The 24,526-nt window shown below is 50.9% G+C and overlaps 1 protein-coding gene across 1 annotated transcript in view; it reads right to left on the minus strand.

The window, feature by feature from the left end:
* LOC117010177 (histone-lysine N-methyltransferase 2B-like) overlaps nt 1–24,526 on the minus strand; it is a gene marked incomplete at its 5' end in the record, with an annotated part of 29,040 nt that overhangs the window by 4,040 nt on the left and 474 nt on the right. Inside the window, 5 exons of the mRNA XM_033084436.2 lie at nt 2,404–2,533; nt 6,047–6,130; nt 14,078–14,188; nt 16,251–16,434; nt 22,772–22,846. Coding sequence (XP_032940327.1) covers nt 2,404–2,533; nt 6,047–6,130; nt 14,078–14,188; nt 16,251–16,434; nt 22,772–22,846 — 584 coding nt within the window. The remainder of the gene's footprint in view (nt 1–2,403; nt 2,534–6,046; nt 6,131–14,077; nt 14,189–16,250; nt 16,435–22,771; nt 22,847–24,526) is intronic.

The raw sequence follows: 24,526 nt of genomic DNA on the forward strand, positions 1-24,526 counted from the left end.
GGCGTGGTCAAGGGTTGGGGCGTGGTCAAGGGTTGGGGTGTGGTCAAGAGTTGGGGTGTGGTCAAGAGTTGGGGCGTGGTCAAGAGTTTGGTCATGGTCAAGAGTTTGGTCATGGTCAAGAGTTTGGGCATGGTCAAGAGTTGGGGTGTGGTCAAGAGTTGGGGTGTGGTCAAGGGTTGGGGTGTGGTCAAGAGTTGGGGTGTGGTCAAGGGTTGGGGGCGTGGTCAAGGGTTGGGGTGTGGTCAATGGGATGTGGTCAAGGGTTGGGGGTGTGGTTAAGGGTGGGGGTGTGGTCAAGGGTTGGGGTGTGGTCAAGAGTTGGGGTGTGGTCAAGGGTTGGGGTGTGGTCAAGGGTTGGGTGTGGTCAAGGGTTGGGTGTGGTCAAGAGTTTGGGCATGGTCAAGATTTGGGGTGTGGTCAAGGGTTGGGGGTGTGGTCAAGAGTTGGGGTGTGGTCAAGGGTTGGGGTGTGGTCAAGGGTTGGGGTGTGGTCAAGAGTTGGGGTGTGGTCAAGAGTTGGGGTGTGGTCAAGGGTTGGGGTGTGGTCAAGGGTTGGGGCGTGGTCAAGGGTTGGGGTGTGGTCAAGGGTTGGGGTGTGGTCAAGCATTGAGGGGCGTGGTCAAGAGTTTGGGGCACCTCCCATTTCCCGCCATTTTCCCCTCACATTTCCCGCCATTTTCCCCTCCCATTTCCCGCCATTTTCCCCTCAGGATTCCCGCCATTTTCTCCCCTCACATTTTCCGCCATTTTCCCCTCACATTTCCCGCCATTTTCCCCTCACATTTCCCACCATTTCCTCCTCACATTTCCCGCCATTTTCCCCACACATTTCCCGCCATTTTCCCCTCACATTTCCCGCCATTTTCCCCTCACATTTCCCGCCATTTTCCCCTCACCTTTCCCGCCATTTTCTCCTCTCATTTCCCGCCATTTTCCCCTCAGGATTCCCACCATTTTCCCCTCACATTTCCCGCCATTTTCCCCTCATATTTCCCGCCATTTTCCCCTCACATTTCCCGCCATATTGCCCTCAGAATTCCCGCCATTTTCCCCTCACCTTTCCCGCCATTTTCTCCTCTCATTTCCCGCCATTTTCCCCTCAGGATTCCCGCCATTTTCCCCTCACATTTCCCACCATTTTGGGGTTTTTCTCCCCCAATTTTTGGGGTTTTCTCTCTCAATTTTTGGGGTTTTCTCCCTCAATTTTTGAAATTTTTCTCCCTCAGTTTTTGGGCTTTCTCTCCCAATTTTTGGAATTTTTCTCCCCCAATTTTGGGTTTTTCTCCCCCAGTTTTTGGGTTTTTCTCCTCCAATTTTTGGGCTTTCCTTCCCAAATTTTTTTTGGCTTTCTCCCCCAATTTTGGGTTGCCTTTTCCATTTCTGGGGTGCCCTCTCCATTTTTTTGGGGTGCCCTTTCAATTTTTTTGGGGTTCTATTCCATTTTTTGGGGTCTTTTCCATTTTTTGAGGTGTCTTTTCCATTTTTTGGGGTGCCCTTCCCATTTTTTCGGATGCCCTTTCTATTTTTTTGGGGTGCCCTTTCCACTTTTTGGGATGCCCTTTCTTTTTTTTTTGGGTATTTTCAGTTTTTTGAGTTTCTTTTCCATTTTTTGGGGTGCCCTTTCCATTTTTATGGGGTGCCCTCTCCATTTTTTGGGATGCCCTTTCAATTTTTTTGGGTCTTTTCAATTTTTTTGGGTGCCCTTTCCATTTTTGGGGTCTTTTCTATTTCTGGGGTTTTCTCTCCATTTTTTGGGGTTTCTTTCCCATTTTTGACGTTTCTTTTCCATTTTTTGGGGTTGTTTTTCCATTTTCTGGGTTTCTCCTCATTTTTTGGGGTGCCCTTTCCATTTTTTGAATTTTTTTCAATTTTTGGGGTCCCCTTTCCATTTTTTGGGGTGTTTTTGCCGTTTTTGGGGCCACTTTTTCATTTTTTGGGGTGCCCTTTCCATTTTCTGGGTTTCTCCTCATTTTTTGAGGTGTCCTCTCCATTTTTTGGGGTGCCCTCTCTATTTTTTTGGCATGCTCTTTCCATTTTTTTTGGATCTTTTCAATTTTTGGGGCCACTTTTCCATTTTTTGGGGTATTTTCCAAATTCTGGGGTGTTCTTTCCATTTTTTGTGGGTTTCTCCTCATTTTTTGGGGTGTCCTCTCAATTTTTTGGGGGTTTTCTCTCCACTTTTTGGGGTTTCTTTTCCATTTTTTTTTGGTCATTCCCATTTTTGGGGTGTCCTTGCCATTTTTGAGGTTTCTTTTCCATTTTTTGACGTTTCTTTTCCATTTTTTGGGGTTGTTTTTCTATTTTTTGGGGTGCCCTCTCCATTTCTTGTGTTGCCCTTTCCATTTTTGGGGTTGTTTTTCATTTTTTGGGTCTTTTGCCCCCTCAAATTTCGGGGTCCCCCCACCTTGCTGTCGTAGAACTTCTCCCTCTTGTCGGTGAGCACGGAGCGCACGACGATTCCGGAATATTCGATCACCATCTCCCCGGCCTCGATGTTCCTCTTGCAGAACAGGCCCCTCCCGTGGATGGCCGAGCTGGAAAGGGGGGTCCAGGGTCACCCCCAAATTTGGGGAACCCCAAAAAATCCCAAAATCCCCCCAAAAATCCCAAAATCCCCCCAAAAATCCCCATAAAAATCGACTCAAAATTCCCAAATTTCACCCCAAAACCACCTCAGAAACCCCAAAATTTTCCTTTCCTGTGGATGATTGAACTGGAAGGGGGGTCCAGGGTCACCCCCAAATTTGGGAAACCCCAAAAATCCCAAAATCCCCCCAAAAATCCCAAAATCCCCCCAAAAATCCACCCAGGAACGCAAAAATCCCGATAAAAATCGACTCAAAATTCCCAAAATCACCCCAAGAACCCCAAAATTTTCTTTTCTCGTGGATGATTGAGATGGAAGAGGCCACCAGGATCACCCCCAAATTTGGGGAACCCCAAAAATCCCGAAATCCCCCCAAAAATCCACCCAGGAACGCAAAAATCCCAATAAAAATCGACTCAAAATTCCCAAATTTCACCCCAAAACCACCCCAGGAACCCCAAAATTTTTCCCTTCCGTGGATGGCTGATATGGAAAGGGGAACCAGGGTCACACCCAAATTTGGGGAACCCCAAAAATCCCAAAATCCCCCCAAAAATCTCAAAATCCCTCCAAAAATCCACCTGGGAACGCAAAAATCCCAACAAAAATCGACTCAAAATTCCCCAAATCACCCCAGGAACCCCAAAATTTTCCCTTCCCGTGGATGACTGAGATGGAAGGGGGGTCCAGGGTCACCCCCAAATTTGGGGAACCCCAAAAAATGCCAAAATTCCCCCAAAAATCCCAAAATCCCCCCAGGTATCCCCAGCTGCCCCTAGGTGTCCTCCAGGTGTGCCCAGCTGTATCTCAGGTGTCCCCAAATGTCCCTACCTGTCCCCAGGTTTCCCCAGGTGTCCCAGGTGTATCCCAGGTGTCCCCAGGTGTATTTTGGGTGTCCCTAAAGTGTCCCCAGGTGTATCTCAGGTGTGCCCAGGTGTGTTTCTATCCCCCCCAGCTGTCCCCAGGTGTGTTTCTATCCCCCCCTGGTGTCCCCAGGTGTCCCCAAATGTCCCCCCAGCTGTCCCCAGGTGTCCCCAGGTGTGTTTCTATCCACCCCAGGTGTATCCCAGGTGTCCCCAGGTGTATTTTGGGTGTCCCCAAAGTGTCCCCAGGTGACCCTCAGGTGTCCCCAGGTGTATCCCAGCTGTCCTCAGGTGTCCCCAAAGTGTCCTCAGGTGACCCCCAGGTGTTCCAGATGTGTCCCAGGTGTCCCCAGGTTTGTTTCTATCCCCCCAGGTGTCCCCAGGTGTGTCTCAGGTGTGTCCCAGGTGTTCCAGGTGTCCAACGTGTCCCCAAATGTCCCCCCAGGTGCCCCCAGGTGTGTTTCATTCCCTCCCAGGTGTCTCCAGGTGTCCCCAGGTGTCCCCAGGTGTCCCCAGGTGTATTTTGGGTGTGCTTAGGTGTCCCCAGGTGTGTCCCAGGTACCCCCAGGTGTGTCCCAGGTGTCCCCAAGTGTGTCTCCAGGTGTCCCAGGTGTCCCCAGGTGTGTTTCTATCCCCCCCAGGTGTTCCCAGCTGTCCCCAGGTGTGTCTCAGGTGTGTCCCAGGTGTCCCCAAGTGTGCCCAAGATGTCCCCAGGTGTCTCAGGTGTATCTCAGGTGTCTCCAGATGCTCCCAGGTGTCCCCAGGTGTGCCCCCAGGTGTGTCCCAGTTGTCCCCAGGTGTCCCCAGGTGTATCTCAGGTGTCCCCAGGTGTGTTTTCATCCCCCTCAGGTGTCCCCAGGTGTGTCTCAGGTGTGCTCAGGTATCTCAGGTGTGTCCCCAGGTGTCCCCAGATGCCCCCAGGTGTCCCCAGGTGTCCCAGCTGTCCCCCCAGGTGTCCCCAGGTGTCCCCAGGTGTCCCCAGGTGTCCCCACTCACCGGTACACCCCCACCTGTCCCCAGGTGTATCCTAAGTGTCCCCCCAGGTGTCCCCAGGTGTCCCCAGGTGTCCCCAGCTGTCCCCCCACCTGTCCCCAGCTGTCCCCCCCAGGTGTCCCCAGGTGTCCCCAGCTGTCCCCCCAGCTGTCCCCAGCTGTCCCCAGCTGTCCCCCCAGCTGTCCCCAGCTGTCCCCAGCTGTCCCCCCAGGTGTCCCCAGCTGTCCCAGGTGTCCCAGGTGTCCCCACCTGTCCCCCCAGGTGTCCCCACTCACCGGTACACCCCCAGCTGTCCCCCCAGCTGTCCCCAGGTGTCCCCAGGTGTCCCTAGATGTATCTCAGGTGTCCCCAGGTGTCCCCAGGTGTCCCCAGGTGTCCCCACCTGTCCCCCCAGGTGTCCCCACTCACCGGTACACCCCCAGGTGTCCCCCCAGGTGTCCCCACCTGTCCCCAGCTGTCCCCCCAGGTGTCCCCCCAGGTGTCCCCACTCACCGGTACACCCCCACCTGTCCCCCCAGGTGTCCCAGGTGTCCCCACCTGTCCCCAGGTGTCCCCACTCACCGGTACACCCCCAGCTGTCCCCAGCTGTCCCCGGTGTCCCCCCAGGTGTCCCCAGCTGTCCCCACCTGTCCCAGGTGTCCCCAGCTGTCCCCCCAGGTGTCCCCACTCACTCACCGGTACACCCCCAGCTGTCCCCAGGTGTCCCCAGCTGTCCCCCCAGGTATCTCAGGTGTCCCCAGGTGTCCCCACTCACCGGTACACCCCCACCTGTCCCAGGTGTCCCCAGGTGTCCCCCCAGGTGTCCCCAGGTGTCCCCACTCACCGGTACACCCCCACCTGTCCCAGGTGTCCCCAGGTGTCCCAGGTGTCCCAGGTGTCCCCAGGTGTCCCCAGGTGTCCCCACTCACCGGTACACCCCCACCTGTCCCCCCACCTGTCCCCAGCTGTCCCCAGCTGTCCCCCCAGGTGTCCCCACTCACCGGTACACCCCCAGGTGTCCCCAGGTGTGTCCCAGGTGTCCCCAAATGTCCCCCCACGTGTTCCCAGGTGTCCCCCCAGGTGTCCCAGCTGTCCCCCCACCTGTCCCAGGTGTGTCCCCAGGTGTCCCCAGCTGTCCCCAGGTGTCCCCAAATGTCCCCCCAGGTGTCCCCACTCACCGGTACACCCCACCTGCCCCAGGTGTCCCCAGGTGTCCCCACTCACCGGTACACCCCCAGCTGTCCCCAGGTGTCCCCAGGTGTCCCCACCTGTCCCAGGTGTCCCCAGGTGTCCCCCCAGGTGTCCCCACTCACCGGTACACCCCCACCTGTCCCCCCAGGTGTGTCCCCACCTGTCCCAGGTGTCCCCACTCACTCACCGGTACACCCCCAGGTGTCCCCAGCTGTCCCCAGGTGTCCCCAGGTGTCCCCAAATGTCCCCCCAGGTGTCCCCACTCACCGGTACACCCCCAGGTGTTCCCACCTGTCCCACCTGTCCCAGGTGTCCCCAGGTGTCCCAGGTGTCCCCAGGTGTGTCCCAGGTGTCCCCACCTGTCCCCAGGTGTCCCCACTCACCGGTACACCCCCACCTGTCCCAGGTGTCCCCAGGTGTCCCCACTCACTCACCGGTACACCCCCACCGCCTCCTTGGCCGTTCTCTTGAGGTGCCGGAAGCGCATGGCCATGGGCAGCTCCAGGCTGGTGGCGCGGCTGGGAGGGCGTCAGGGGGTCCCCAAAAAACGGGGAGACCCCCCAAAACCGCCCCAGAAAAAATCCCAAATCCCAAAAATCCCAAAATCCCAAAATTCCCCCCAAAAAAACCCAAAAATCCGCCCAAAAAAACCCAAAATCTGCCCAAAAAAACCCCCAAAATCTGCCCAAAACCTCCCCCAAAAAACAGGGAGACCCCCCAAAACCGCCCCAGGAAAAAATCCCAAATCCCCCAAAAAAACCAAAATACCAAAATTCCCCCCTAAAAAACCCCAAAAATCCACCCAAAAAACCCCAAAATCCACCTAAAAAACGCCCCAAAACCCCCAAACCCTCCCCCAAAAAATGGGGACACCCCCCAAAACCTCCCCAGAAAAAAAACCCAAATCCCAAAAATCCCAAAATCCCAAAATTCCCCCCAAAAAACCCAAAATCCACCCAAAATCCACCAAAAACCACCCAAAACCTCCCCACAAAAAAATTCCAATTCCCAAAAATCCCAAAATCCCCAAAATTCCCCCCAGAAAAACCCAAAAATCTGCCCAAAAAACCCCAAAACCCACCAAAAAAACCCAAAATAAACCCAAATTCACCCAAAAAACCCCAAAATAAACCCAAAAAACCCCAAAAACCCAAAATCCACCCCAAAAAAACCCCAAAATCCACCCAAAAACCCCAAAAAAACCCAAATCCACCCAAAAAAACCCCAAAAAACCCAAAATTGTCCCCAAAAAACCCCAAAATCCACCCAAAAAATCCAAAAAAAACCCCCAAAACCCACCCAAAAAAACCCCAAATCCACCCAAAAAAAAACCCAAAAAACCCCCAAATCCCTCCCAAAAAATCATAATCCACCTCAAAAAACCCTAAAATCCCCCCAGAAAACCCCAAAATTCACCCAAAAAACCTAAAATTGCCCCCAAAAAACACCCCAAATCCCCCCAAAAAAACCCCAAATCCCCTCAAAAAACCCCAAAATCCACCCAAAAAAAACCCCAAAAAATCATAATCCACCTCAAAAAACCCAAAAATCCCCCCAAAAAACTCCAAAATCCCCCCTAAAAAACCCCCAAATCCCTCCAAAAACCCCCAAATCCCCCCAAAAAACACCCCCAAAACCCCAAAATCCCCCCAAAAAACCCCAAAAATCCACCCAAATCCCCCCCAAAAAACCCAAAATCCCCCACAAAAAAACCCCAAATCCCCCCAAAAAACCCAAAATTGCCCCCAAAAAATCCCTAAATCCCCCCAAAAAACTCCAAAATCCCCCCTAAAAAACCCAAAAAAAACCCCAAATTCCACCCAAAAAACCCAAAAATCACCCCCAAAAAACCCCAAATACCCGCCAAAAACCCCAAAAAACCCCCAAATCCCTCAAAATTTCCCCCAAGAAACCCAAAAATCCACCCAAAATACCCAAAATTCCCCCCAAAAAAACCCCAAAATCCCCCCCAAAATCCCCCCCATAATCCCCCCACAATGGAACATTCCTCATTAGGGGGCACCAGGGATTTCCCAAAAATGGGGGGGGACCTCAAAAAATCCCAAAAAATCCCCAAAAATTTTTACCCCAAGATCTGAGACACCAAAATCTTTCATGGGAACCCCAAATCCACCCCCAAAACCCCAAAATTTTTCATGGGGACCCCAAATCCCAAAATTTTGGGGAAATCCCAAAAAATCTCTCTCAGGTCTGGGATGGATTCTGGGCCTGCCCATTGATTTCTATGGGGATGATTTTTTGGGGTTCCTAATGGGATTTTTTGGGGTCCCTGAGGGGATTTTGGGGTTCCCAAATTTTGGGGATGTCTGGAACTGTCACCCAAGGGTGCTGGGGGGGTCCCCAAATATTTTTGGGGACACCAATAAATGCTGGGAAAATTTGGGGACACCAGCTCTGCCCATTGATTTCTATGGGGATGATTTTTGGGGGAACCCTGTGGGGATTTTTTGGGGTCCCTGAGGGGATTTTGGGGTTCCCAAACTTTGGGAATGTGTGGAAGTGTCACCCAAGGGTGCTGGGGGGGTCCCCAAATATTTTTGGGGACAGCAATGGATGCTGGGAAAATTTTGGGACACCAGCTCTGCCCATTGATTTCTATGGGGATGATTTTTTGGGGGGTTCCTAAAGGGATTTTTTGGGGTTCCTAATGGGATTTTGGGGTTCCTAAATTTGGGGGGGTGTGGAAGTGACACCCAAGGGTGCTGGGGGGGTCCCCAAATATTTTTGGGGACAGCAATGGATGCTGGGAAAATTTGGGGACACCAGCTCTGCCCATTGATTTCTATGGGGATGATTTTTTGGGGGGTCCCTGATGAATTTTTTGGGGTCCCTGAGGGGATTTTGGGGTTCCCAAATTTTGGGGGGGTGTGGAACTGTCACCCAAGGGTGCTGGGGGGGGGTCCCCAAATATTTTTGGGGACACCTGTGGGTGCTGGGAAAATTTGGGGACACCAGCTCTGCCCATTGATTTCTATGGGGATGATTTTTTTGGGATTTTTTTTTGGGGTCCCTGATGGATTTTTTGGGGTCCCTGATGGATTTTGGGGTTCCTAAATTTTGGGGGGGTGTGGAACTGTCACCCAAGGGTGCTGGGGGGGTCCCCAAATATTTTGGGTGGGGGCTGGGGACAGATTTCAGCTGTGGGGACACCAGCTCTGCCCATTGATTTCTATGGGGATGATTTTTTGGGGTTTTTTTTTTGGGGGGGTCCCTGTGGGGATTTTTTGGGGTCCCTGAGGGGATTTTGGGGTCCCTAAATTTTGGGGGGGTGTGGAACTGTCACCCAAGGGTGCTGGGGGGGTCCCCAAATATTTTTGGGGACAGCAATGGATGCTGGGAAAATTTTGGGACACCAGCTCTGCCCATTGATTTCTATGGGGATGATTTTTTTGGGGGATTCCTGTGGGGATTTTTTGGGGTCCCTGAGGGGATTTTGGGGTTCCTAAATTTTGGGGAGGTGTGGAACTGTCACCCAAGGGTGCTGGGGGGGTCCCCAAATATTTCTGGGGACACCTTTGGGTGCTGGGAAAATTTGGGGACACCGGCTCTGCCCATTGATTTCTATGGGGATGATTTTTGGGGTTCCTAATGGGATTTTTGGGGTCCCTGAGGGGATTTTGGGGTTCCTAAATTTTGGGGATGTGTGGAACTGTCACCCAAGGGTGCTGGGGGGGTCCCCAAATATTTTGGGTGGGGGCTGGGGACACATTTCAGCTGTGGGGACACCAGCTCTGCCCATTGATTTCTATGGGGATGATTTTTGGGGGGTCCATAAAGGGATTTTTTGGGGTCCCTGAGGGGATTTTGGGGTTCCCAAATTTTGGGGGGGTCTGGAACTGTCACCCAAGGGTGCTGGGAGGGTCCCCAAATATTTTTGGGGACAGCAATGGATGCTGGGAAAATTTGGGGACACCAGCTCTGCCCATTGATTTCTATGGGGATGATTTTTTGGGGGATCCCTGTGGGGATTTTTTGGGGTCCCTGAGGGGATTTTGGGGTTCCCAAATTTTGGGGGGGCGTGGAACTGTCACCCAAGGGTGCTGGGGGGGTCCCCAAATATTTTTGGGGACAGCAATGGATGCTGGGAATATTTGGGGACACCAGCTCTGCCCATTGATTTCATTGGGGATGATTTTTTGGGGTTTTTTTTTGGGGTCCCTGAAGAATTTTTTGGGGGTCCCTGAGGGGATTTTGGGGTTCCTAAATTTTGGGGGGGTCTGGAACTGTCACCCAAGGGTACTGGGGGGGTCCCCAAATATTTTTGGGGACACCAATGGGTGCTGGGAAAATTTGGGGACACTGGCTCTGCCCATTGATTTCTATGGGGATGATTTTTTGGGGTTCCTAAAGGGATTTTTTGGGGTCCCTGAGGGGATTTTGGGGTTCCCAAATTTTGGGGGGGTGTGGAACTGTCACCCAAGGGTGCTGGGAGGCTCCCCAAATATTTTTGGGGACATCAATGGGTGCTGGGAAAATTTGGGGACACCAGCTCTGCCCATTGATTTCTATGGGTTGATTTTTTGGGGATCCCTGTGGGGATTTTTTTGGGGTCCCTGAGGGGATTTTGGGGTTCCTAAATTTTGGAGAGGTGTGGAACTGTCACCCAAGGGTGCTGGGGGGGTCCCCAAATATTTTGGGTGGGGGCTGGGGACAGATTTCAGCTGTGGGGACACCAGCTCTGCCCATTGATTCCTATGGGGATGATTTTTGGGGGGTCCCTGTGGGGATTTTTTGGGGTCCCTGAGGGGATTTTGGGGCTCCTAAATTTTGGGAGGGTGTGGCACTGTCACCCAAGGGTGCTGGGGGGGTCCCCAAATATTTTTGGGGACACCTTTGGGTGCTGGGAAAATTTTGGGACACCAGCTCTGCCCATTGATTTCTATGGGGATGATTTTTTGGGGGTCCCTGATGGATTTTTTGGGGTCCCTGAGGGGATTTTGGGGTTCCCAAATTTTGGGGGGGTGTGGAACTGTCACCCAAGGGTGCTGGGGGGGTCCCCAAATATTTTGGGTGGGGGCTGGGGACAGATTTCAGCTGTGGGGACACCAGCTCTGCCCATTGATTTCTATGGGGATGATTTTTTGGGGGGTTCCTAAAGGGATTTTTTGGGGTCCCTGAGGGGATTTTGGGGTTCCCAAATTTTGGGGAGGTGTGGAACTGTCACCCAAGGGTGCTGGGGGGGGTCCCCAAATATTTTTGGGGACAGCAATGGATGCTGGGAAAATGTGGGGACACCAGCTCTGCCCATTGATTTCTATGGGGATGATTTTTGGGGGATCCCTCTTGGGATTTTTTGGGGTCCCTGAGGGGATTTTGGGGTTCCTAAATTTTGGGGAGGTGTGGAACTGTCACCCAAGGGTGCTGGGAGGGTCCCCAAATATTTTGGGTGGGGGCTGGGGACAGATTTCAGCTGTGGGGACACCAGTTCTGCCCATTGATTTCTATGGGGATGATTTTTTGGGATTTTTTTTTGGGGTTCCTAATGGGATTTTTTGGGGTCCCTGAGGGGATTTTGGGGTTCCCAAATTTTGGGGGGGTGTAGAACTGTCACCCAAGGGTGCTGGGGGGGTCCCCAAATATTTTTGGGGACAGCAATGGATGCTGGGAAAATTTTGGGACACCAGCTCTGCCCATTGATTTCTATAGGGAGGAATTTTTGGGGGGTCCATAAAAGGAATTTTTGGGGTCCCTGAGGGGATTTTGGGGTTCCTAAATTTTGGGGGGGTGTGAAACTGTCACCCAAGGGTGCTGGGAGGGTCCCCAAATATTTTTGGGGACACCTTTGGGTGCTGGGAAAATTTGGGGACACAGCTCTGCCCATTGATTTCTATGGGGATGATTTTTTGGGGTTTTTTTTTGGGGGTCCTTGATGAATTTTTTGGGGTCCCTGAGGGGATTTTGGGGTCCCTAAATTTTGGGGGGGTGTGAAACTGTCACCCAAGGGTGCTGGGAGGGTCCCCAAATATTTTTGGGGACACCTTTGGGTGCTGGGAAAATTTGGGGACACCAGCTCTGCCCATTGATTCCTATGGGGAGGAATTTTTTGGGATTTTTTTTTGGGGGTCCTTGATGAATTTTTTGGGGTCCCTGAGGGGATTTTGGGGTTCCCAAATTTTGGGAATGTGTGGAAGTGACACCCAAGGGTGCTGGGGGGGTCCCCAAATATTTTTGGGGACACCTATGGATGCTGGGAAAATTTGGGGACACCAGCTCTGCCCATTGATTTCTATGGGGATGATTTTTTGGGGGATCCCTGTGGGGATTTTTTGGGGTCCCTGAGGGGATTTTGGGGTCCCTAAATTTTGGGGGGGTGTGGAACTGTCACCCAAGGGTGCTGGGGGGGTCCCCAAATATTTTGGGGACAGCAATGGATGCTGGGAAAATTTGGGGACACCAGCTCAGCCCATTGATTTCTATGGGGATGATTTTTTGGGGGGTTCCTAAAGGGATTTTTTGGGGTCCCTGAGGGGATTTTGAGGTTCCCAAATTTTGGGGATGTCTGGAACTGTCACCCAAGGGTGCTGGGGGGGTCCCCAAATATTTTGGGTGGGGGCTGGGGACACATTTCAGGTGTGGGGACACCAGCTCTGCCCATTGATTTCTATGGGGATGAATTTTTGGGGGGTTCCTAAAGGGATTTTTTGGGGTCCCTGAGGGGATTTTGGGGTTCCCAAATTTTGGGGATGTCTGGAACTGTCACCCAAGGGTGCTGGGGGGGTCCCCAAATATTTTGGGTGGGGGTTGGGGACACATTTCAGCTGTGGGGACACCAGCTCTGCCCATTGATTTCTATGGGGATGATTTTTTGGGTTTTTTTTTGGGGTCCCTGATGGATTTTTTGGGGTCTCTGAGGGGATTTTGGGGTTCCTAAATTTTGGGGGGGTGTGGAACTGTCACCCAAGGGTGCTGGGGGGGTCCCCAAATATTTTTGGGGACAGCAATGGATGCTGGGAAAATTTGGGGACACCAGTTCTGCCCATTGATTTCTATGGGGATGATTTTTGGGGGGTTTTTTTTGGGGTTCCTAATGGGATTTTTTTGGGGTCCCTGAGGGGATTTTGGGGTTCCCAAATTTTGGGGGGGTGTGGAACTGTCACCCAAGGGTGCTGGGAGGGTCCCCAAATATTTTGGGTGGGGGCTGGGGACAGATTTCAGCTGTGGGGACACCAGCTCTGCCCATTGATTTCTATGGGGATGATTTTTTTGGGGGGTCCATAAAGGGATTTTTTGGGGTCCCTGAGGGGATTTTGGGGTTCCCAAATTTTGGGGATGTGTGAAACTGTCACCCAAGGGTGCTGGGGGGGGTCTCCAAATATTTTTAGGGACACCTTTGGGTGCTGGGAAAATTTGGGGACACCAGCTCTGCCCATTGATTCCTATGGGGAGGAATCTTTTGGGATTTTTTTTTGGGGGTCCTTGATGAATTTTTTGGGGTCCCTGAGGGGATTTTGGGGTTCCTAAATTTTGGGGGGGGTCTGGAAGTGTCACCCAAGGGTGCTGGGGGGGGTCCCCAAATATTTTGGGGGACACCTTTGGGTGCTGGGAAAATTTTGGGACAGCAGCTCTGCCCATTGATTTCTATGGGGATGATTTTTTGGGATTTTTTTTTGGGGTTCCTAATGGGATTTTTTGGGGTCCCTGAGGGGATTTTGAGGTTCCCAAATTTTGGGGGGGTCTGGAACTGTCACCCAAGGGTGCTGGGGGGGTCCCCAAATATTTTTGGGGACAGCAATGGATGCTGGGAAAATTTTGGGACACCAGCTCTGCCCATTGATTTCTATGGGGATGATTTTTTGGGGGTCCCTGATGGATTTTTTGGGGTCCCTGAGGGGATTTTGGGGTTCCCAAATTTTGGGGAGGTGTGGAACTGTCACCCAAGGGTGCTGGGGGGGTCCCCAAATATTTTTGGGGACAGCAATGGATGCTGGGAAAATTTTGGGACACCAGCTCTGCCCATTGATTCCTATGGGGATGATTTTTTGGGGGATCCCTGTGGGGATTTTTTGGGGTCCCTGAGGGGATTTTGGGGTTCCCAAATTTTGGGGGGGTCTGGAACTGTCACCCAAGGGTGCTGGGGGGGTCCCCAAATATTTTGGGGGACAGCAATGGATGCTGGGAAAATTTTGGGACACCAGCTCTGCCCATTGATTTCTATGGGGATGAATTTTTGGGGGATCCCTGTGGGGATTTTTTGGGGTCCCTGAGGGAATTTTGGGGTTCCCAAATTTTGGGGGTGTGTGGAACTGTCACCCAAGGGTGCTGGGAGGGTCCCCAAATATTTTTAGGGACAGCAATGGATGCTGGGAAAATTTTGGGACACCAGCTCTGCCCATTGATTCCTATGGGGAGGAAATTTTGGGGTTTGTTTTTGGGGTCCCTGACGGATTTTTTGGGGTCCCCCGATTTTGGGGGTGGCACCCAAGGGTGCTGGGGGGGTCCCTCACCGGGTGGGCTTGAGCTGCACCTCGTCCTCCTCCTCCTCTCGGGGGGGGGGTCCCTGGGGGAGGGCGCGGTGCTGCGACGCCAGGAAGCTGAACATGTCGAAGGTGCATTTCCTGCGGGGAAGGGGGGGTCAGGGGGGCACCAAAATTCGGGGACACCTCCCAGTATGGCCCAGTCCATCCCAGTTCCTCCCAGTATGGCCCAGTTCATCCCAGTCCCTCCCAGTTCCTCCCAGTCCCTCCCAGTTCCTTGTAATCCTCTCCAAACCCATCCCAATCCCCTCAAATTCTCTCCCAGTCTCTCCCAGTCCCTCCCAGTAGCTCCCAGTATGACCCAGTCCATCCCAGTCCCCTCCCAGTATGGCCCAGTCCATCCCAGTTCCTTCCCAGTACGGCCCAGTCCCTCCCAGTATGGCCCAGTCCCTCCCAATCCCCTCCAATCCCCTCCCAGTCCCTCCCAGTCCCCTCTCAGTGGTCTCCCAGTATGGCCCAGTGCCTCCCAGTCCATCCCAGTTCCCTCCCAGTATGGCCCAGTCCCTCCCAGTTCCCTGCAATCCTCTCCAAACCCCTCCCAGTCCCCCCAAATTCCCTCCCAGTTCCCTTCCAGTCTCTCCCAGTCCCTCCCAGTAGCTCCCAGTATGGCCCAGTCCATCCCAGTTCCCTCCCAGTATGGCCCAGTCCCTCCCAATCCCCTCCCAGTCCCTCCCAGTTCCCTGCAATCCTCTCCAAACCCATCCCAGTCCCTTCAAATTCTCTCCCAATCCCCTCCCAGTCCCTCCCAGTATGGCCCAGTCCACTCCCAGTATGGCCCAGTCCATGCCAATCCCCTCCCAGTATGGCCCAGTCCCTCCCAATCCCCTCCCAGTCCCTCCCAGTCCCCTCTCAGTGGTCTCCCAGTATGGCCCAGTGCCTCCCAGTCCATCCCAGTCCACTCCCAGTATGGCCCAGTCCATCCCAGTCCCCTCCCAGTCCCTCCCAGTCCATCCCAGTTCCCTCCAATCCTCTCCAATCCCCTCCCAGTCCCTTCAAATTCTCTCCCAATCCCCTCCCAGTCCCTCCCAGTAGCTCCCAGTATGGCCCAGTCCCTGCCCAGTGCCTCCATGACCCTTCCCAGTCCCTCCCAGTTCATCCCAGTCCCTTCCAGTCCCTCCCAATCTCCTCCCAGTTCCTCCCAGTACAGCCCAGACCCCTCCCAGTGCCTCCCAGTATGGTCCAGTCTCTCCCAGTCGCTCCCAGTTTGATCCCAGTGACTCTCAGTAACTCCCACTATGATCCCAGTAACTCCCAGTTTAATCCCAGTCCCTCCCAGTTTATCCCAGTCCCCTCCAAACCCCTCCCAGTCCCTCCCAGTCTCCCCAAATTCTCTCCCAATGCCCTTCCAGTCCCTCCCAGTAGCTCCCAGTATGGCTCAGTCCCCTCCCAGTAAGGCCCAGTATGACCCAGTTCCATCCCAGTCCCTCCCAGTTCCTCCCAGTATAAACCAGTCCCTCCCACTTTGATCCCAGTCCCTCCCAGTACGGCCCAGTCCCTCCCAGTGCTTCCCAGTGTCTCCCAGTATGACCCAGTCCTCTCCCAGTCCTGTCCCAGTCCCTCCCAATCCCATCCCAGTTTATCCCAGTCCCTCCCAGTTCCCCCAAATGCCCTCCCAGTCCATCCCAGTTGCTCCCAGTCCCCTCCCAATATGCTCCCAGTATAAACCAGTAACCCCAAATCCCCTCCCAGTCCCTCCCAGTCGCTCCCAGTTCCCCCCAGTCCCTCCCAGTCCCTCCCAATCCCCCTCAATCCCCTCCCAGTTTAATCCCAGTCCCTCCCAGTCCCTCCCAGTCCCTCCCAATCCCCTCCCAGTATATCCCAGTCCCTCCCAATCCCCTCCCAGTATATCCCAGTCCATCCCAGCCCCTCCCAGTCCCCCCCAGTCCCCCCCAGTCCCTCCCAGTGTCCCCCAATCCCCTCCCAGTCCATCCCAGTCGCTCCCAGTCCCTCCCAGTCCCTCCCAGTCGCTCCCAGTCCCTCCCAGTCCCTCCCAGTCTCTCCCAGTCGCTCCCAGTCCCTCCCAGTCCCTCCCAGTATAACCTACTCCTCCCCCAGTCCCTCCCAGTCCCTCCCAGTTTAATCCCAGTCCCTCCCAGTCTCTCCCAGTCCCTCCCAGTTTAATCCCAGTCCCTCCCAGTCCCACCTCAGGTAGAGCTCGGCGCGGGCACAGCCCGAGGGGTTCCGGGGCGGGGCTGTGTGGGGGGGGTCCCGCCGGGGGGGGTGGTACCGGAACCGGTACCGGGAGCAGCTCCCAGCCCCCGGCAGCTGCTCCAGCAGGAAAACCACGGCGTCGTGGTGGATGCCCAGGAGCCTCAGCCCGCTCATTCCTGGGGGGAAAATGGGGCTGGGGGTGTTAAATTGGGTCTGGGGGGGTTTAAATGGGGTCTGGGGGCTGAGAAATGGGGCTGGGAAATGGGTCTGGGGGTGTTAAATGGATGCCCAGGAGCCTCAGCCCGCTCATTCCTGGGGAAAAATGGGGCTGGGGGTGTTAAATTGGGGCTGGGGGCTGAGGAATGGGGGCTGGGGGCTTCACAGTGGGGTCTAGGGACTGAGAAATGGGGTCTGGGGGCGTTAAAATGGGGCAGGGAATTGGATCTGAGGGTGTTAAATTGGATCTGGGGGCTTCAAAATGGGGTCTGGGGGGGATAAAATGGGGTCTGGGGGCTTCAGAGTGGGGTCTAGGGGCTGAGAAATGGGGTCTGGGGGGTAGAAATGGGGTCTGGAGGGGTTAAATTGGGGCTGGGGGCTTCAGAGTGGGGCTGGGAAATGGGTCTGGGGGTGTTAAATGGGGCTGGGGGTGTGAAATGGGTCTGGAGGCTGAGAAATGGGGCTCTGAAATGGGTCTGGGGGTGTTAAATGGATGCCCAGGAGCCTCAGGCCGCTCATTCCTGCGGGGAAATGGGGCTGGGGGCTTCAGAGTGGGGTCTGGGGGCTTCAGAGTGGGGGCTGGGGGTGTTAAATTAGGGTCTGGAGGGGTTAAAATGGGGCCTGGGGGTGTTACATGGATGCCCAGGAGCCTCAGCCCGCTCATTCCTGCGGGGAAATGGGGCTGGGGGTGTTAAATTGGGGCTGGGGGCTTCAGAATGGGGTCTGGGGGTTGGGAAATGGGGTCTGGGGGGGTTAAAATGGGGCTGGGAAATGAGTCTGGGGGTGTTAAATGGGTCTGAAGGTGTTTAAATGGGTCTAGGAAATGGGGCTGGGGGTGTTAAATGGAGCTGGGGGCTCTGAAATGGGTCTGGGGGTGTTAAAATGGGTGCCCAGGAGCCTCAGCCCGCTCATTCCTGGGGAGGAAATGGGGCTGGGGGTGTTAAATTGGGGCTGGGGGCTTCAGAGTGGGGTCTAGGGGGGTTAAATTGGGGCTGGGGGCTCTGAAATGGGGATTTATGGCAGTAAAATGGGTCTGGGGGTGTTCAATGGGGTCTGGGGGTGTTAAATGGGGTCTGGGGGCTCTGAAATGGGGCTGGGAAATGGGTCTGGGGGTGTTAAATGGATGCCCAGGAGCCTCAGCCCGCTCATTCCTGCGGGGAAATGGGGCTGGGGGTGTTAAATTGGGTCTGGGGGCTGAGGAACGGGGTCTGGGGGCTGAGAAATGGGGTCTAGAGGGGGTAAAATGGGGTCTGGGGGCTTCAAATTGGGAGCTGGGGGAGGTGTAATGGGTGCCCAGGAGCCTCAGCCCGCTCATTCCTGGGGAGAAATGGGGTCTGGGGGCTTCAGAATGTGGTCTGGGGGCGTTAAAATGGGTCTGGGGACTGAGGAATGGGGGCTGGGGGTTGGGAAATGGGGTCTGGAGGTGTTAAAATGGGGTCTGGGGGGGTTAAATTGGGGTCTGGGGGTGTTAAAATGGGGGCTGGGGGCTGAGAAATGGGGCTGGAAAATGGGTCTGGGGGTGTTAAATGGATGCCCAGGAGCCTCAGCCCGCTCATTCCTGGGGAGAAAATGGGGCTGGGGGTGTTAAATTGGGTCTGGGGGGGTTAAAATGGGGTCTGGGGGCTGGGAAATGGGGCTGGGGGCTGAGAAATGGCGGCTGGGGGGGTTAAAATGGGGCTGGGAAATGGGTCTGGGGGTGCTAAATGGATGCCCAGGAGCCTCAGCCCGCTCATTCCTGCGGGGAAATGGGGCTGGGGGGGTTAAATTGGGGTCTGGGGGCTGAGGAATGGGGTCTGGGGGTTGGGAAATGGGGTCTGGGGGGGTTAAAATGGGTCTAGGAAATGGGGCTGGGGGTGTTAAATGGGGTCTGGGGGTGTTAAAATGGGGTCTGGGGGTGTTACATGGATGCCCAGGAGCCTCAGCCCGCTCATTCCTGGGGAAAAAATGGGGCTGGGGGCTTCAGAGTGGGGCTGGGGGCTTCAGAGTGGGGTCTAGGGGGGTTAAATGGGGTCTAGAGAGGTTAAAATGGGGTCTGGGGGCTCTGAAATGGGGTTTTGGGGCAGAAAAATGGGGCTGGGGGTTGGGAAATGGGGTTTGGGGGTGTTAAAATGGGTCTGGGGGCTGAGAAATGGGGCTGGGGGCTTCAGAGTGGGGTCTAGAGGGGGTAAAATGGGGTCTGGGGAATTAAAATGGGGGCTGGGGGCTGGGAAATGGGGCTGGGAAATGGGTCTGGGGGTGTTAAATGGGGCTGGGGGCTTCAGAGTGGGGTCTGAGGGCTGAGAAATGGGGTCTGGGGGAGTTAAAATGGGGTCTGGGGGCTGGGAAATGGGTCTGGGGGTGTTAAATGGATGCCCAGGAGCCTCAGGCCGCTCATTCCTGGGGGGAAATGGGGCTGGGGGCTGAGAAATGGGGCTGGGGGCTTCAGAGTGGGGTCTAGGGGGGTTAAATTGGGGTCTGGGGGCTCTGAAATGGGGTCTAGGGGGGTTAAAATGGATGCCCAGGAGCCTGAAACCACTCATTCCTGCAGGGAAATGGGGCTGGGGGCTGAGAAATGGGGTCTGGGGGCTTCAAAACAGGGCTGGGAATTGGATCTGGGGGTGTTAAATTGGGTTGGGGGCTTCAAAATGGGGTCTGGGGGCTCTGAAATGGGGTTTTAGGGCAGTAAAATGGGGCTGGGGGCTTCAAAATGGGGCTGGGAAATGGGTCTGGGGGTGTTAAATGGGGCTGGGGGCTGAGAAACGGGTCTGGAGGGGTTAACATGAGGTCTGGGGGCAGTAAAATGGGGCTGGGGGCTTCAGAGTGGGGTCTGGGGGGGTTAAATTGGGGTCTGGGGGCTCTGAAATGGGGCTCTGAAATGGGTCTGGGGGTGTTAAATGGGTGCCCAGGAGCCTCAGCCCGCTCATTCCTGCAGGGAAATGGGGCTGGGGGCTTCAGAGTGGGGCTGAGAAATGGGGTCTGGGGGCTCTGAAATGGGGTTTTATGGCAGTAAAATGGGGTCTGGGGGCTGAGAAATGGGGCTGGGGGCTTCAGAGTGGGGTCTAGGGGGGTTAAAATGGGGCTGGGGGTTTCAAAATGGTGTCTAGGGGGGTTAAAATGGGGTCTGGGGGCTCTGAAATGGGTCTGGAGGTGTTAAATTGGGTCTGGGGGCTTCAGAGGAATTTTGGGGTGATTTTTAGGGTGATTTGAGAGGGTTTCTGGGAGGATTTTGGGGGGATTTGAGGAGTTCTGGGGCTGATTTCGGGCAATTTTGGGGGGGATTTTGGGGAATTTTTGGGGTGAATTTGGGGGATTTTGGGATAAATCTGAGCAGATTTTCGGGGTGATTTGGGGGATTTTGGGGGGTTTTGGGAAATTTAGGGGATTTTGGGGTGAATTTTGAGGGATTTTGGGATAAATCTGAGCAGATTTTCGGGGTGATTTGGGGGGATTTTGGGGGCGATCTCGGCGTTTTTGGGGGGATTTTGGTGGTTTTTAGGATGATTTTGGGGCGGTTTTGGGGTGTTTTGGGGTTTTTTGGGGTGATTTTTGGGTTTTTCGGGTTTTTCGGGGTTTTTCTGGGGTGATTTCGGGGTTTTTTGGGGGGGAGGTTTGGGAGATTTTAGGACTATTTGGGGTTTTTTGGGTGATTTTTGGGGTGATTTTGGATTTTTTGGGTTTTTTTAGAATGATTTGGGTGTTTTTTGGGGTGATTTTTTGGGTTATTTTGGGTTGAATTTTGGATTTTTTGGTGTTTTTGGGTCTCACCTGCAAAGCTCAGGTGTGTCAGGTGATTTTTGTGTAATTTTTGTGTAATTTTTGGGGTGAATTTTGGATTTTTTGGGGTTATTTTGGGGTAAATTTTGGATTTTTTGGGGTGAATTTTGGATTTTTTGGGTGAATTTTGAATTTTTTGGGGTGAATTTTGGATTTTTTGGGTTGAGTTTTGGATTTTTTGGGGGTTTTTTTGGGGTTATTTTGGGGTGAATTCTGGATTTTTTGGGGTGAATTTTGGATTTTTTGGTCTCACCTGCAAAGCTCAGGTGTCTCAGGTGATTTTTTTGGGGTGAATTTTGGATTTTTTGGGGTGAATTTTGGATTTTTTGGGGTGAATTTTGGATATTTTGGGGTGAATTTTGGATTTTTTTGGGTTGAATTTTGGATTTTTTGGGGTATTTTGGTGTTTTTGTCTCACCTGCAAAGCTCAGGTGTGTCAGGTGATTTTTAGGGTGAATTTTGGATTTTTTTGGGTTGAATTTTGGATTTTTTGGGGTGAATTTTGGATTTTTTGGTCTCACCTGCGAAGCTCAGTTGATTTTTGTGTAATTTTTGTGTAATTTTTGGGGTGAATTTTGGATTTTTTGGGGTAAATTTTGGATTTTTTGGGGTAAATTTTGGATTTTTTGGGGTGAATTTTGGATTTTTTGGGGTGAATTTTGGATTTTTTGGGTTATTTTTTGGGGTGAATTTTGGATTTTTTGGATTTTTTGTCTCACCTGCAAAGCTCAGGTGCCTCAGGTGATTTTTGGGGTGAATTTTGGATTTTTTGGGGTGAATTTTGGATTTTTTGGGTTTTTTTAGAATGATTTGGGTTTTTGGGGTTTTTTTGGGTGATTTTTGGGGTTTTTTGGGTCATTTTTGGGTTATTTTAGGGAGTTTTTGGGTTTTTTTAGAATGATTTGGGGATTTTTTGGGGTTATTTTGGGGTGAATTTTGGATGTTTTGGGGTGAATTTTGGATTTTCTGGGGTGAATTTGGGATTTTTTAGGGTGAATTTTGGATTTTTTGGTGTTTTTTTGTCTCACCTGCAAAGCTCAGGTGTCTCAGGTGATTTTTGTGTAATTTTAGTTTAATTTTTGGGGTGAATTTTGGATTTTTTGGGGTGAATTTTGGGATGAATTTTGGATTTTTTGGGGTGAATTTTGGATTTTTTGGGGCGAATTTTGGATTTTTTGGGGTTTTTGGTCTCACCTGCGAAGCTCAGGTGCCTCAGGTGATTTTTTGGGGTGAATTTTGGATTTTTTGGGGTGAATTTTGGATTTTTTGGGGTAATTTTTGGGTTTTTGTCTCACCTGCGAAGCTCAGGTGTCTCAGGTGATTTTTGTGTAATTTTTGGGATGAATTTTTGGATTTTCTGGGTGATTTTTGGGTTATTTTAGGGAGTTTTGGGGTTTTTTTAGAATGATTTGGGTGTTTTTTGGGGTGATTTTTGGGTTATTTTGGGGTGAATTTTGGATTTTTTTGTCTCACCTGCAAAGCTCAGGTGTCTCAGGTGATTTTTGTGTAATTTTAGTTTAATTTTTGGGGTGAATTTGGGATTTTTTGGGGTTTTTGTCTCACCTGCAAAGCTCAGGTGTCTCAGGTGATTTTTTGGGGTGAATTTTGGATTTTTTGGGGTTATTTTGGGGGTTTTTTAGTGTTTTTGGGTCTCACCTGCAAAGCTCAGGTGCCTCAGGTGATTTTTGGGGTGAATTTTGGATTTTTTGGGGTGAATTTTGGATTTTTTGGGGTGAATTTTGGATTTTTTGGGGTGAATTTTGGATTTTTTGGGTTGAATTTTGGATTTTTTGGTGTTTTTTGGTCTCACCTGCAAAGCTCAGGTGTCTCAGGTGATTTTTTGGGGTGAATTTTGGATTTTTTGGGGTGAATTTTGGATTTTTTGTCTCACCTGCAAAGCTCAGGTGTCTCAGGTGATTTTTGTGTAATTTTTGTGTAATTTTTGGGGTAAATTTTGGATTTTTTGGATTTTTTGTCTCACCTGCAAAGCTCAGGTGTCCCAGGTGATTTTTTGGGGTGAATTTTGAATTTTTTGGGGTAAATTTTGGATTTTTTGGATTTTTTATCTCACCTGCAAAGCTCAGGTGTCCCAGGTGATTTTTGGGATGAATTTTGGATTTTTTGGGTTTTTTTAGAATGATTTGGGTATTTTTTGGGGTGAATTTTGGGTTATTTTGGGGTGAATTTTGGATTTTTTGGGGTGAATTTTGGATTTTTTGGGGTGAATTTTGGATTTTTTGGTGTTTTTTTGTCTCACCTGCAAAGCTCAGGTGTCTCAGGTGATTTTTTGGGGTGAATTTTGGATTTTTTGGGGTGAATTTTGGATTTTTTGGGGTTTTTTGGTCTCACCTGCAAAGCTCAGGTGTCTCAGGTGATTTTTTGGGATGAATTTTGGATTTTTTGGGGTGAATTTTGGATTTTTTGGGGTGAATTTTGGATTTTTGGTCTCACCTGCAAAGCTCAGGTGTCTCAGGTGATTTTTGTGTAATTTTTGTGTAATTTTTTGGGGTGATTTTGGGGTAAATTTTGGATTTTTGGTCTCACCTGCAAAGCTCAGGTGTCCCAGGTGGGCGCTGGCTCGAGCCTCCTGCACCCGCTCCAGCACCGCCCGCCAGGCCCCTGCGGAGAGAAAAAATGAACCTAAATTATCCCAAAATAACCCCAAAATCATCTCAAAATTATCCCCAAAAATCAGCCCAAAATTATAAAAAAATAAAAAAAAAAATCCCCAAAATTATCCCAAAAATATCCCAAAATTATAAAAAAAATCAGCCCAAAATATCCCCAGAATCAGCCCAAAAATTATACCAAAATATCCCCAAAATATCCCCAAAATATCCCCAAAATTATCCCAAAATTATCCCAAAAATATCCCAAAAATCACCCAAAATATCCCCAGAATCAGCCCAAAAATGGCCCAAAATAAAATCAAAATCACCTCAAATAAAACCAAAAACAGCCCAAAATTATCCCAAAATCAGCCCCAAAATTATCAAAAAAATAATCTTTAAATTATTCCAAACCTAGCCAAAAATTATCAAAAAAACGCTCAAAATAACCCAAAAATATCCCCAGAATCAGCCCCAAACCAGCCCAAAATCACCCAAAATAAAACCAAAATTATCCCAAAAATCACCCCAAAAATCATCCCAAAAATATTCCAAAATTATCAAAAAAATCAGCCCAAAATTATCCCAAAACCAGCCAAAAATTATCAAAAAAACCTCAAAATAACCCCAAAATTATCCCAAAATCAACCCAAAATCACCTAAAATAAAACCAAAATTATCCCAAAAATCACCACAGAAATGCCCCAAAATCACCCAAAATAAAACCAAAATCAACCCCAAAATCACCCCCAAAATCAGCCCAAAAAAATCCTAAAAATCACCCAAAATTATCCCAAAATTATCCCAAATATCACCCAAAATTACCTCAAAAATCACCCAAAATATCCCCAGAATCAGCCCAAAAAAGGTCCCAAAATAAAATCAAAATCACCCAAAATAAAACCAAAATTATCCCAAAAAATTAACCCAAAATTATAAACAAAACCCCAAAATTATCCCAAAAATATCCCAAAAATATCCCAAAAATATCCCAAAAATATCCCAAAATTATCCCAAAAATATCCCAGAATTACCCCAAAAATATCCCAAAATTATCCCAAAATTATCCCAAAATTATCCCAAAAAATATCCCAAAATTATCCCAAAAATATCCCAAAAATATCCCAAAATTACCCCAAAAATATCCCAAAATTATCCCAAAAATATCCCAAAAATATCCCAAAATTATCCCAAAATTATCCCAAAAATCAGCCAAAAATTATCAAAAAAACCCCCAAAAATATCCCAAAAATATCCTAAAATTATCCCCAAAATATCCCCAAAATTATCCCAAAATAAAACCAAAATTATCCCAAAAATCAGCCAAAAATTATCAAAAAAAACCCCAAAAAATCCCCAAAATATCCCCAAAATATCCCCAAAATATCCCAAAATTATCCCAAAAAATCCCAAAATTATCCCAAAATTATCCCAAAATTATCCCAAAATTATCCCAAAAATCACCCAAAAATATCCCAAAAATTATCCCCAAAATCACCCAAATGTAACCCAAAAAAATCGCCCCATCCCAGTACAAACCAGTACAAACCAGTACAAACCAGTATAACCAGTACAAACCAGTATGACCAGTACAAACCAGTATAAACCAGTATAACCAGTACAAACCAGTATAACCAGTATAACCAGTATAACCAGTACAACCAGTCCATCCCAGTATAAACCAGTACAA

Source organism: Catharus ustulatus, chromosome 39, assembly GCF_009819885.2.
Source record: "Catharus ustulatus isolate bCatUst1 chromosome 39, bCatUst1.pri.v2, whole genome shotgun sequence".
NCBI lineage: Eukaryota > Metazoa > Chordata > Aves > Passeriformes > Turdidae > Catharus > Catharus ustulatus.